Source organism: Cryptotermes secundus, unplaced genomic scaffold (genome assembly GCF_002891405.2).
Source record: "Cryptotermes secundus unplaced genomic scaffold, Csec_1.0 scaffold159, whole genome shotgun sequence".
In the NCBI taxonomy this organism is placed as follows: domain Eukaryota; kingdom Metazoa; phylum Arthropoda; class Insecta; order Blattodea; family Kalotermitidae; genus Cryptotermes; species Cryptotermes secundus.
This window is the reverse complement of record NW_019725416.1, coordinates 2200732-2216113: the sequence shown is the minus strand read 5'-3', so window position 1 is coordinate 2216113 and position 15382 is coordinate 2200732. Positions and strand designations below refer to the sequence as shown.

Sequence of the window (15382 nt, the reverse complement as noted above, 5' to 3'; positions counted from 1 at the left end):
GCCAACAGTGATGCGCCGAGCGAAGCCGAAGTGAGCCGAAGTTAGCCGAGTCCTAACATCCTGGTCGCTATGCAAAGCTATATAAAATACGGCGTGAAGTTATTTGTCGCGATATACGCCCAATACGCGACAATATATATATATATGGCGGAGTAAGCGAAAGCAATAATACATGATTTGTATAATTGTCATTAAAGTTTAACAGGAGAATCGAAAAGGAACTGACAATCACTGCGCTCTGATCCCTAAAGAATGAAGAATGAAAATGGAATAATAGAGAATAGGTTACGAAACCGGAATGACGCACTTTCAGAGGAAAAGTAGACACAATGTAAGGAATTAATTAAAAAGTAAAACTCCCTATGGCACTCAGATTTTAAGATAGACTGTTCTGTCATATTAGCATCACCTTTGGCAAACCAGCACTTTTCCGGCCACAGCCTTCCTTAGAGGATTCTGGCAGATTGCATCCGGTTTTACCTCTTTGGTTTTCTTTTTACAGAGCAAGACTGTCAGCCTTGCGTCCAACCTAAACCTGGAGGAACAGATGTCCTTGTATTTAAGTCCCAAGTGACGGGGTGGCCCAGTTATAACCCTATATACGCTTGAAGAGCCTGGATGACAGCAGAACCACTCAGGACTGAAAACTGCTATAACGCTTCCCTGTGACCATCAGCGGGTGCTACACAGCAAGGTAAAAAGAGGAGTAAGGAGAATAGGAGGTTCTTACGGCCGTGACTAGGAACTTACTGTCTTCTGGAGTGTTACTTTCTGTAGTTTAGTGGTTGTTTACCAAAGTTTTCGAGTAACATTCTGCCTTCATATTCAGGATAGAAGTGTAAGTCGACAGTAAAATTAAAGGTAACCCTGTAACAGGCCATGGAGGCCCATAGGGTTGTGAGATGTTGAGGTTCCCACATTTTCTAGATAATCGGCTCATAGATGGCGGTAAGATTGTCAGTCTTACGTGCCGGCCGCCTTTTACCTCCAAGAATATTCCTGGTACTCATTTCTGTTAGAGGCTGAGTCGACCCCTGGGCCATAGCAGGGATGGAAGGATTAGGTCAATTGAAAAAATCCACTTCATCGGAATTCGATCCCGCGACCTTCTGGCTTGTAGCATAGTGCCTCAACCAACTATGCTACCGCGTGCCCCCGTAAGTCGACAGTAGAAGAAGAAATTCTAGGAAGAACTACTGCCTACTGAAAGCCAAGGTAGGCCAGTCGGTGTACCAAAGAGTTTAGGCTTGGACAGCCGGGGTTTGAATCCGGGCAGAGGTAAGTTCTTTTCTTCTTGGCGTCCAGACCGGCTCTGGGTCCAAACCAGCCTCCTATAAAATGGGCACCGGGGGCGATTTACCCGGCAGTAAAACGGCTGGGGTGCGAAGCTGACCAAACACCTCCACCTAGTTCCGAGGTCAAGAATTGTGGAGCAATACCTCCACTCCCCCATATGAGTTCATGGCATATTGCTTAATAAATGTAGCATAGGGCAACTTAACCTTTTACCTTAATTCTTTAATTCGCATAGTGGAGGGTGGAGTCCATCTGAGGCCACTCGACACGGCGGCCACTGATTGGCCTATTGTACCTGCCCCGAGTGATTATGCTGATGGAGAATTTGATGGTATGAAGATTGGCAGGATAAACCGAAGTACTCGGAGAATACCCGCCCCAGCGCCACTTTGTCCACCACAAATCCCACTTGACCAGACTCGGGATCGAACCCGGGCCGCCGCGGTGGGAAGCCAGCGACTAACCGCTCGAGTTATGGCGCGGCCTTAACTTTTTACCTTAGTAATCGACTAATTTCCTTTCACTACACATTCAATATCTGACAGGATACGGACTGTACAGAAAACACAGAATCCAACAGCTTTTCTATTGTTGCTTGTGTATGCGTTGCCACAGGAAAGTGTTCACCTAGTCGCTTCCTAGTAATGATAGGAAGACACATAGACACATAGGTAACAAAGTGATCTCATAAGTTTCTTTTCGTGTTTTCAGAATAAGGAAAGTAGGTAAAAGACGGTACAGATCTTAATAGTCTGCTCACGGCCCTTGTGCTGGTCTTATTTCTGCCAACATCTGCACCACTTTCGCCGTGCCAGACTTACTGTGCTACTCTGAAGGCATAGCAACACTTCCCTTCGAATTGTCGATAAATATTCACCAGAATGCATGGCGTCATATCCCAGGAAACAGTCATATTCAGATTGAAGAGAAACTATAGATGGAAAATATTAAAGATATAATCGTAAGTTCGGAATACAGATACAGAATGTTTGTACATTTTAAAATAATTAAAGAACACCTTATTCCAAAGAGAGGTTTGAATTTTGGTCACTGAAGAAATATTAACGTTGGAAAGCTTACAAGACTAAAAGTTACTTTAATGGGGGCGAAACTGGTAATTTAGTCTACTCATTGAAGTTGTTGATGATAGACTTAATGCCATCCTGTCAACTGTTGCCACTATTCTTCAAATCAGTTGGCTGAAGCAAACGAGGAGCTGTAACGTCAGAATTAAATTATTTTGGAATGATGTTGGCATTATTCCTCTAACGGTAAACAAACTTTACTAAATTGACTGGGATCAAGTTGTGTAGACAAGTCTGGAGCTCTCTACTGAATAAACCAAACCAAGTTACTGTAAGATGGAAAACTTGAAAAGTTTACGGAGAATTGAACTGTGGCACCGAGTAAAGCTTTCTTCCTTCCTCCACCCATCTGAACTCCCATTATTGCAGCAGAAGTCAGAAAACTACAACTCCGCCCACTGTAGATTATGTGAGAAAGTTGTGTTTTTATGTTAGTGCTGTACAGCGAATTTGTCTCTTTATTGATGGCATGAACATAGGTGCTAGTCCCAGTGCGTGTGGAGTTCTTAATGTTTTTCATGTTTGTCTTAACTCTCGCTGGTATTTTATGTTGTGCTTTGTTTATACACGTATATCCTATCTTGTTTTGGTACTGTTGGTGTCCTGAGATAAGAACTAGCTCTATCAATTGAGCCCAACTGAGTAGGTTTTTGCCTGATGACGGAGACGGAGACCAGTCTGAGAATTTCTTTAAAAGAAACAGGATGACGAAGAATGGCCAGTAACATAATAAATTTATTGTCGACTGGAGTTCGTTATTTTGTTGAGTGGTCTTAAAGTTACAATCTAATGGAAATAAAATTTCCTGAGAGTAGTTTCTAATAGTTTCCTGACTATTATATTATATTCTGAGAACCAAAATACTAATAAATTTACTTTTTTTTAAATTTTGCAATTGGCCAGTTGAAATGTATGATGGACAATAAAACATCTCTAGTTACAAACACCATCACAATATATTTTTAATTTTCTGAGTTTTCAATAGTCTCATTGCCAGCTCCATATAATTTTGACGATGGTCTTGATCCAAACAAATTCGACTCCATTAAATGTTCAATTAAAATATTAAATAGCAGCATAATTTCTATTTTGGTCGTCTGGGGTATGATACTGTGTAGTGTGGTCGGTAGACACAAATGTTTCGACAGGATCAACTGCCTACATCTTCAGATTACACTGTGCCATATCCCAGACCACCAAAATACACATCTTCACCGCCATGAGAAAACATCAATTCTTATATATTACAGAATTTTTCAGGACAACAAATATTTACCTGCAAGTTCCAACTGGTATAGCCTTAAACTGAAATGGCGTTGATAGCCAGCAATAATTTTCAATACAGATCCTCGGCTGGAGTCACTTGAATATTTAATTGTAACTTGATGACTAAATCCATTAAGCAGACTCACCATTAAGGAGCTAATAGTCCCTCGGCTAGATAATAAATTCCCCGCTTTTCGTGGAACCCAAATTTTATTTGTGTGCTCATGTGTGTCCCCTGTTCGTCTCTTTTTCAATATAGCTGAAACAAGTATGCACCTTCATTATTTTCTATTTTAATAGCAATTTCAATATTACCCTGCTACATAATGCTTAGATATCAGAAATGGCCATTTCGAGTCACAGTGTCTGACCAAAATTATGCATAGGTTTTCCATCTATACTAGGAGAGCTATGTGAACAGATCGGCCGCAACTGAGCAAATGCTTCACTGTTGCATATTGTTAATTTTGTACATAGAGTAGTCGGTAGAGCGACTGGCTAAGGGTTGAATGACTCAGGTGTCGAAGTTTGAGTCCCGGTAGGGTCAGAATTTTCTCTTCTCCAAATCGTCCAGACCGGCTCTGGGGTCCACCCAACCTCTTATCCAATGGGTATCGGTGGCTCTTTCCCCGGTGGTAAAGCGGCCGGGGCATGAAGCTGACCACTCACCTCAGCTAGTGCCGAAGTCAAGAAAATGGGGATCTATACATCCATTCCCCCATACGCCTTCATGGCGTAGTGCTTAATTGGTTAAGCACAGGTACAGCTTTACCTTTACTTACGAGCGCTATATGTTGTGTCCATTACATTTTCCTTAAACCGATTAACTTATTAATACTTTGGTGAAGAGGGCAAATCATGAAACACCTTATCATGTAACTTCGTCCCTAATAATTCTCTTACTTCGGCCAAAATATTCACTTCTTAGCTCTGTACTCATGCGCCCTTTGTGTCGGTTTTGTCAACATTTTTGTCAATCTTTAGTTCAAAAGCAACAAACAGTTATTAAGAAAACATGAAGATTAAATTTTATCAGTTTTTCTAAAAGACAGGAGGAAAAAAAGTAAGCATTAACGCAAATTAAAATACATCATTCGTCTTCTGAGATATTACGCCGTGTAGTCTATGAAAAGACAAGATATTGTGACATGACGCCCGAAAGCCGGAATTGTGAAGTCAGAGTAGATGTTCATTATTAGTCAACGACTCGGTAAACCCATTCCCACGGCAAAGAATACACAAACAAAAATCGAATAACTTCCGTTACTATGCAACGAGTTGTAACGCCTTCCCAACAACAGAGTCTGTGTTTTCTGCGTGATCCGTGCAAAGGGGTTAAAATGAAGGGTTCCAAAGCTGGCAGTAACAGCATAGGTTTGAATCGAGTTTCGAGACGCCAGCCTGCCAGGGTATGAGCGTGAGAGCAGAGGAATTGAATTGAATCGTGTCTTCGGAATTGGCAGTTGCTGAAAATGGCAAGAAATTAGTTAGGCTGTGCAAATAAAAATTGATGTGTGATTTGAAGTAACAGTGAGACTGTTACAGATCCGTTGCCAGGTTAAGACTCTTTAAGACTGAGGACCCTAGTGAGTGTGTAACGGTGAGCTGTAGCGATAGTGCTGTATTACTTGTAGTCCTGAGTTGTGTGAATAAGATGTCAATAAATCCAATCCAAACTCCGACTTATAAGCTACACACAAACCCTTCCACATGTGACAATACCTAACCCAAAAAACCACAATATGAATCCTCACCACCGGTAACAAAAACTTCTTTCTAATTTGATTCAGAAGAACAACATGACGTCAGTGGCTTCCATACGAGTCTACCAGTTAAAAAGAATTACAAATTTGTTTCATGAAATCAGAATTCTGTGCCCCAGTTACTGCAAAACGCGTCTGTAATGCTTTGTAAAACGCCGAGTATTGGAGCTATTATTAACATCATATATTTCCATACCAAGAACAAACATATAATCTAAGATATATTGTGACTATGCTTGCTGCAAACGTGACGATGGGCAAAGCTGTAGAGTGAGATGTAAGCACGCCAATGCGATTCGATATTACAAACAATACCAGAAGTACAAATCGTGACATTACTCACATTCCTACAGCTTCCAGTACAAGAATAAGCAATGCTTGGATCGTCTGATTCTGTGCCAAATAAACAGCCTCCCTCTCTCCCTTCAGATGCGTTTAACATTCTGTAATTTAGGCATGTCCCATAATGAAACAAATATTCATATTGAAAAATACCGTCTTATGGAATGTGGCGCCCTGAAGATCTTTCTTGAACCGACGTTTCGGAGGAACATATCGCCTCCATCTTCAGGATAGAAAAATTCGCGAATGGGGAACCAGTGTGAGCAAGTGGTTAGCTGCTAGCTACCTGCTCACGCTGGTTCCTCACTTACCTTCTTTCTTCAACGTGTAGTATAAGTTCAATCATAATTGTAATGATTACCCCCCCCACAATTAAATAATCAGAGACTTGTATCATAAGCACAGGTTGTATCACGTGATAAAGGATGGTATTAAAGTAGAATGAAACCTCGGTAGTCCGAACCCACGTTAACGGGAAATCCCAGTAATTCAAACTGGCTTAGAGTGTCACAAAAAATTGATAACTCTAAAAATTACAAACTAAATCTGCTTATTTTACTTCCCCGAAGTAAACATGAATCCTGTCTCTCTGGATGGCGAAAGATGTAACAAACAGAATGGATAAAACAGAAGAAGAATAATGACTGCTATAGAAACAGTAATATTTTACAAATTTTTAGCTCATTATATATGAAATATACCTGTAAATCTCTTGGATAAATAATTGTATTAAACAATTAGAAATTTTGAAGAAAGCAGTCTTCTGGGATTTGGCACCGTGTATATGTGGTGTTAACCGACGTTTCGGAGGAACGTATCGCCTCCATCTTCAGGATAAAAGAAAAAATATAAGAAAAGCAGTCTGCTTTTACCGGTTCTCACGGTCTCTTCGCTTGCAGATTTCTTATATTTTTTCTTCTACCCTGAAGATGGAGGCGATACGTTCCTCCGAAACGTCGGTTAACACCACATATACATGGTGCCAAATCCCAGAAGACTGCTTTCTTCATAGTCACCGCCGTGAAAGCCTCAACTCTTACAATTAGAAATTTTATTTGAAATCCAATAATCCGAACGATTATATAGTCCAAACACACCAGTCCTTTAATTAGTTCGGATCATTGTGGTTGCTCCATATCAATTTGGTTATCATCCCTTTATATCCGGCCCCATGTCTAGGGCTAAATTCCACAGGACTTCATACTGAAACACACTATAGGAAAGTGGGTGTGTGCTGCAATTTTAGTGCATGGCTTTTACAAACGTTCTTAGTGATTCTGCCTGGGAATGCTTTGCAGGTTCTGAAATACGTTTATTCTAAGTAGCAGAAACAGATCATTTGCTGCAAATATAATCAATGTGGCAGGAACTACAAAAAAAAACAAGTTACAGTCTTCTGGAATAAGACAACATATTGGGAAGAAACTGCTGCTCCCATCTTCACCCTATCCTGAGCTTGAAGTGAAGTGAAGTGAAGTGAAGTGAAGTGAAGAGAAGTGAAGTGAAGTGAAGTGAAGTGAAATGAAGAGAAGTGAAGTGAATGACAATACGCATCCATGACTGTTGGTTTCCTTNATATATATATATACATATATATAACTATACCATAACCTTTACACTCATCGTAATGAGAATTCAGATATTAAACGTATTGTCACGTGTAGGGTCGAACGCGTGACGAAAATAACGGGTTCTGTTTCGGATGATTGGATTTATTGGCACTTCGGTTACAAGTTCCCTTAATCGAACTTAAATACAGCTCTATCGCTAATTTGCATACTTTCCAATGATCGTCGCACACTCATTAGAATTCTCAGTCTTCACTAGTCGTCTCCTGGCAACGGATCTGAACACAGAAACTAGCACTACAAATCACTATGAAGTCTTACAAAGAATCTGTGTGCATAAGTGCACACATGCACTTATATGTATGCACGTACACAAAGACATCTTAGGCGCGAAAACAAATCCCTTATGTTGGTTAGGTGATCATGTTACGAAACTATCTTCCTGAATTTTCTCCACCTCACACTCTGTATTTTGTGAGACGCATGAGCATGTATACTGGCGGGCGATAAGTGAGAAGCTGCGACATGCGCGTACTCTCGCCTTCTGGCTTGACATTTCCATATACAAATTGAATACTGAATTTTAGACAATCTTTCTGGAATTTTTTTCTGATACACGAACAGGAAATTCAAACTCTCTAAAATGTAGCGCATTATTCTGGTAACATAACGCAACAAAATAAGTGAATATGTGATCACATGACCTGCCTGTGCTTATATGAAAACAAGACAGAAAGTTCTGGGAAGAATGTATTTCCTACTTTCCTTTCACACGAAATGGACCACACAGAAAACACAAAGTAGAGGGACATACAGACAGCGAGTTGATCTCATAAGCGTCATAAGAAATAAAAAGGGGAGCAGCGAGAGAGACAAACAGAGAGACAGCAATGTGATCTCCTAAAACTCAAAACCCTAAAAATTATGGAGAGATACAGAGAGATACACAGACAGAGAGCAGGGTGATCTCATAAGCACTCTTTCATTTTTTTAAACTAAGGAAAACAGGCTAAAAGAGTCACAGAGACACCGGAGTCATATTCTTGTTCACCTACCTATCTATCTATCTACCCATCTATCTGTCTATCTATCTACCTATCTATCTGTCTGTCTATCTATCTATCTATGGCTCCACAATTCTTGTGGGCCTTGTCCTCTTTTTAAGTTCCATAATTCATACGTAGTCGGTAGGACCCTTTGGACGGGGGATCAGCCCGTCGCAAAACCGTTACCTACACAATCAAAGAATAAACTCACACAGACATCCATGCCTTGAATGTAATTCAAACCCCAAAATCCCAGCGTTCGAGCGAGTGAAGACAGTTGATGACTTAGACCGCGCTACAACTGTGATCGACCTTGTTCAACAGTACTAAGATGTATTCAAAAACGCTTAAGTACATAAGGTGTGAGGGGATGGGCCAAATTTATATGGTTCGGAAAATGATTCAATTGCATTCTCTTGTGAAAACTGTAATGAAATTTCTGACTCTATAAAAGGTGAGCAATGTGTTAACTGAGTGGCTATCAGCTTCTCAAGAAACCCTGCTCTCTAGGGTCAACAGTTAACAGCCGCTTTCCTGAAGATGTAAAGCGATCTCACAAGTGGTATATACCTCGTTGCACTATTGGCTGGAGTTTTCTAAGTCTCTCTATCCTCGTATCTGGCAGAATTTCGCCCGGAAACAGGAAATTACTTTCAGACGTGTATAGAAACACCTTCATTCATCTAGGGGGCAAAAAATTGTGACTCTCTGCCATACAAAATAACATGGAATTCCTGTAGGTGTCTTTCAAATTGTCGCCAGATTCATAAGCTGAAACCGAAGAGGATGGTCTAGCGGCATTGTTTTCATAGTCTTGAGGTACTCGGTTCAAATCTCAGCCGAAACACAAGCTGTTCTAAGGTTTTTCATGTTAATCATAAATCCCTCCATGTAAATGTAAGGATGTTAACAAAGTCAGCAAACGACCGCTTCCTCCAAGATCTCTTCGAATGTACCTTTCCTCAAGCATCCTATTATCTGCTGCTATGTATTTTCGATGGGGGCACGTGGTAGCGTAGTTGGTTGAGGCACTATACTACGAGCCGGAAGCTCGCGGGTTCAAGTCCCATTGAGATCACTGGATTTTTTCAATATACCTAATCCTTCCAGTCGCCCTATGGCTCTGGGGTCCACTCAGCCTCTAACAGAAATGAGTACCAGGAAAATTCTTGGGTGTAAAGGGCGGCAGGCGCACCAGGCTGACAACCTTACCGCCATATATGGGCCGATTGTCTACAAAATGTGGGAACCTCAACATCTCAAGACCCTATGGGCCTCCACGGTCTGTTACAGGGATGCCTTTACTTTTACTTACTTTTTATATATTTTCCATAATAACACTGTCGTTAAAGAAGCAACTAAAAGCTTATATGCATATGAATGCACGTGAATCAGCATTCAGAATTATTCCGCGAGATATAACGAAGTATTTGCAAATGCGACTGATAGTACGTAGTTACCAATACTTTCCTTCGAGGAGAGTAGGAAGGCTGGTGACAAAACGGGATAAATGGCTTGAAATGTACTATCATACAATTCACCGGTTTTAATTTGTCTGATCTTCCTCTGGGTTCTNACGGTGCCAAATCCAAGAAGACTGCTTTCTTCATAGTCACGGCCGTGAAAGCCTCAAATCTTACAAATGAAATATAGCTTTATATTATCCGTACATATTATTAGCTTCTTACCGTTACGAATAGTACATCTCCCAGGTATGCAGAAGACATCGTTTAGGCATAATCTTCAGTACTGTCACGTGTAGGGGTGATTATAGACGGGGTTTTGGATTGGATGATTGCATTTATTGAAACCGTATTCATACAACTCTGAATTACAGGCACTTACAGAACTATCGCTGATTACATATTTTACAGTTCAACGTTACACACACACTAACGTTATCAATCTTCACTAGTCGTATCCTGACAACGAATTTCATAACAGTCTCACTGTCACTTCAGATCATATATGAAGTCTTCTTTTCACAGTCTAATTCATTTATTTCGATTTTTGTGTAACTGCGAATTCCGAAGACTCGACTCAATTCAATTCCTCTGCACCCAAGCTCGTATCCTCACACACTGGCGTCTCTACACTCTGCTTTTTACTCAACGGCTCCAACTGAACTCTTCTTTATAAGTACTTTGCAACAGACCATATAGACAACACAACGTCTCTGTTGTTGGGAAGGCAACTCGATTGTTGCTTGCGTATTCGTTGCCGCGGGAACGTGTTTACCTCGTCGTTGCCTAGCAATGAACGTCTATTCTGACTTCGCTATTCTGGCTTTCGGACATCATGTCACAGTATATTCACAACATCTGTTACTCTTCCATATATATTCTGAGTACAGTGTGCGTTGTGCACTGCAATGCTATTCTGAATTAAGCTTGCGTAGACAAGGAGAAATCCGCTCTTGTTGTCAGTGTCTAAGGATAATATCCCTAAAACCATGTTAACTTTTTGTGTGACGCCCAGTGACTACGAAGTAGGTTTTCGTGAGATTTGTACCTGTATGTTACGACTCGAATGCATGTAAAAGCAGAGCTGTTTTTCTTGACATCACAAAGTGACGTCTTGTATGTCACGCTCACGCGGGCAATCACTCAGCATGCAAATCATCAAGACAATCTCGAACATTCTGCACTACGCAGCAAAGAGATTCTTATATAGAAGCTCATTAATTCATAATATTTGTGAAAGCAAAATTAAAATTAGATTGATGTAATCTGTAAAATTCAATACGAAATAACGGGAAAAATGATATATATTGTGTGAAACTTTGGCTTGTGGAAGAACATTTCTGGTCTGGAGATATTAACAAAAATTTTGAATAAAAATAACTGAAGCATTGTGTCTTCTCTTCGCTATATTAAAACGCACACATGATGACAAGTATAAAATGAAAAGACAATATTTTGTAAGTCTTGGCAAAAAAAATTATTCAATGTTTAACAATATCTGAATTTTTATATAATCATCCTGTTTTTTAATAAATTTTAATAAATTTTAATAAATCCATAGGACTGAAAAGTTTTTGGTTAGGCCTCAGTCTACTGTTGAACATTTTCTATCCGTGACTGATGTTCACTTCAGAGGCTCTTTTATCATTACTCGGTCTTCGATTGTCCAGGATACGTTGATGTACACATATTTTATCCCAAACCTCAGCACATGTTAGAATCGGTATCAGATCAGAAAGAAAATAATGAACATTCATCAGTTTTACTTGAATCTTTCATAGACATTAATATGGATCATAAAAAGGCAAAGCTGCCCTTGTAACAGGTCATGGAGGCCCATACGTTTGTGAGACGTCGAGGCTTCAAAATTTTCTAGAGTTCTAGATAACCGGCTCACAGATGACGCTGAGGTTATCAGCCTTACGCGCCGGCCTCCCTTTACCCCCAAGAAGATTCCTGATACTCTTTTCTGTTAGAAGCTGAGTCGATTCCAGGGTCATATTGCGGCTTGAAGAATTAGGTCAACTTAAAAATCCAAAGCTGTCAAGAGGAATCGAACCCCCGTCCTTCTGGCTTGTAGCATAGTGCCTCAACCAACTACGCTACCACGTCCAATACACTAAGTGTTTGATTTCAATTTTGTGATTAATTTAATTTGGATCGTTAACAAAAAAATTTAATTTGTTTAAAAGGTATTTCATTGGCATAATACATATCTGAATAACTGATACATTACGCCATTCAAAATAATTAATTAAAAACCACATTGTCATTTCGATAAATAATAAATATTCATCAGGAGTGCAAATGTTTCAATAATAGAAACCAACGAAGACAACAGCTCCAAGCGTAGAATAAATACAGTCGAATACTCTCTCTATTCCGTTAGGAAAACTGATAAAATACTGGCCTAAACGAATCAGCTAGAATTTTATGAACGAACTCCTTATTGAGAATCTGAGACTGCAGAAATCTTTTGCCTTTTATTGAATTCCAAAGCTCATTACCACGAAGAGTGCAATATTCTGGGATTTAAGGACGTGTAGTCTGTTGAAAGTCGACCGACGTTTCGGAGGAGCATATCGCCTTCATCTTCTGGGTAGAAGAATAAACCACTCAATTTACCAGAGTTTCTAATCATGAACTATACAAAAATATGTACACAGATGACCAAATGAATGCCTAGCTCCCTAGACACGGTTTAGGAAATACGTAACGGGGAGACCGGAACCAATATGGGATGAGAAATTTCGTTACATAAATAAAGAGTGCAAATGTTGAATGGAAATAATGGAATACGAAGGCACAAAACGTATGAAAGTGTAAACATTTCAGGAGAGAAACTCTGTTTATTTATTTGCTTCCTATTTATATAATTATGCTGTTCGTTACTCGGATTATATGGCTTCAAAATCACAGTCACAGATCAATAATAATTTGGAAGCGATGTGGAAGGAAGTGTTCGTGACGTAGTTAGAGGTACTAGCCAGGTATTTTCCTGGAGAGATTGAGGAAACCCACGATAAATCAATCATGATAATCAGTATCCCGTCCGAGATGCAAACCGAGAATCTCCCGAATATAGAGCACAAACGTTACCGCTCTAGCGAACTTTGCTCAGTGAACAAACAAGGAAAGTACTAGAAATATAAAGACGTGTTGCTTGTTCTCACAAACTGAAATTAATCTATTCCTCCATGTCACATTATTATAACTCACTTTTACATATAGTTTGTTACCTTATCATTGAATGTTTACATACAGAGAATATTACAGTCGTAACTTAAAGCCCCCGAGTTCAGATACAATATCACACTTAGTTTCCGTGAGTTTAAATCTTTTGGTTTATGGCAGGAAAACATCAGATGCTTTGACTACTCTGTGCAGCTTATTCTACGTAGTTAAATCTACGTTCAAAATCCGAGATGAAAAGTCACTTCTCTCACGTATTTATTTCGCAGATGCTGCACTGAACATATCATATTCCTTTTACATCACAAAACAATCCGATAGCTGTATTTGTGATTCAAGGGAAAAGTCGCATATATGAAATCACGGTGAACTAAACATATGGCATACAATCGGAGTATTCTGTGGGTTTTCTCCTTACATCCATCACATACAAATCCCATCACCTGATGATAGCCATCCATCATCACCTCGCTTCTGCGGTATTGAACTAGGAGCTTAATTTGGATCCGGTCTCGGATTCTTTATATGGCATATCGATTTCCACTCGCTTAGGAACAATTTGTTACAGAACTGACAGGACTGAAGAGTGACCCGTCTATGTGCATGGATTCATCGAAATTTTGTAAAAACTGAGACATCTAAAAACGCCATATATTTCTGGTTTTCAGCTGGCAACTACTCAGACTCGTGAGAGAGATATGAGAAGTATCGGCAGAACAATAATAAATATAAGAAAAATTGTGAGAGACATAATTTCTGTAACTACAATGGAATTTTGGCTGTACAAAATTTATAGTAAAATTAACGCAAACCTGTAAGGAAAGTAAGAGAAGTGAACAGAATTTATTCTCTGAAAATTCATCTTCATACGAAAGAATAAAATCTTGGATTATGAAGGATGGTAGGAATGTGTCCCGGACTGTTTTAAGGCGCCCTTAAGTTTTTATCGGAGAGTGTGAATGAAAACCGACCGGCGCNGGAATCTTCCTGGGGGTAAAGGGCGGCCGGCGCATAAGGCTGACAGCCTCACCTCCATCTGTGAGGTGATTGCCTGGTAAATGAAGGAGCCTCGACTTCTCACAACCCTCTGGGCCTTCACGGCCTGTTACATGGATAGCTTTCATGAACTACTAGGAGTTGAGGCCTCTTGAAGAGTCAATACTTGTTCGCCCAAAGGTTCATTTCCATATTCATTAGAGCCTGCAACTTGTTCCTGTTCTGTGTCAAAAGTATCTAGTCCCAACCTCCATCATATTTCTGCAAGATTCAGCTTATTATCATCCTCTTACTAGTTTTTCCTTCAGGTTCCTACTAAAATTCTGAATACACTCCTTCTCTCACTATGCATGCTACATGTCCTACACATCTCATCCTCTTCGACTTCATCATTCCAATAATACATGGAGATAAGCAAAACTTTGTAAGCTTCTCATTAGGTAGGTTTCTCCAGCAATTTGTTATTGCGTCTCATTATTACCTTGTCCATAAATACTCTCAGTCTACGCTCTGCCACTAATGTTTCTGGACATTATCCATCGCCCTGTTTGTATTTCAAAACAACTTTTCGGATTCTGTCTCCGACTTTACGTAAAACATAGTCAGTTGGGCCCAATCGATAGAGCTAGTCCCTATCTCAGGACATCTGTACCCGCACCGCGATAGGGTATAGTAGCCAAGCACAGCACAGACCATCTGCGAGAGCTAAGGCAAATATAAACAGAACGATGGATAATGTCCAGAAATATAATATTTGTACTAATGCATTAAAATAAAAAACTCTTAGATCTTACTGAATATGTACCTTCGAATGAAGTGCTGATACGATGTGTGCACTTGGAGGGCGAAGAAAACTGAATAAGGACATTTTTCATAATTCGTACTCTTCAACAAATGTAACCATAGTGAGGATGATTTTATCATCCAAAATGTGATAGCGCTCATGGAGGAGATGGGAAAAGCATGGACATTTCTTACGAAAAATCTGAAGGGTACAGAATATTTACGAGACTCAGGCCTAGAAGAGGTGAAGACGAGTGAATCTTAAAATTATGGCAGTGTATGACTGGATTTAACTTTCTCTTCATAATCTCCATGGCGAGCTCTCATAAACACAATCACGAGACCTGGGATTCCCCAAACGAGGGAGAATTTAGTGACCAGACGAACGACTGCCAACTTCTTGAAAAGAACCCCGCCATGTAGAGTTAGTTAGTACATACCTTGGACCCCAACGTATCTTGCCTTCTTCACTGTAAAGAAAAAAAGAAATATACATTAGTTTCCATTTCCAAAACTTATATAAATTTAAGACATAATATAAATATTATTATATTGCGTTATATTAGATGTACAAAGGGGGGG

General features: G+C 39.8%; 1 protein-coding gene across 1 annotated transcript in view; it reads right to left on the bottom strand.

The window, feature by feature from the left end:
- The window catches only part of LOC111863312 (protein unc-13 homolog B), a 777834-nt gene that overhangs the window by 579521 nt on the left and 182931 nt on the right, over window positions 1–15382 (bottom strand). The window contains exon 2 of the mRNA XM_033751004.1: window positions 15241–15270. Within this exon, the coding sequence (XP_033606895.1) occupies window positions 15241–15270 (30 nt within the window). The remainder of the gene's footprint in view (window positions 1–15240; window positions 15271–15382) is intronic.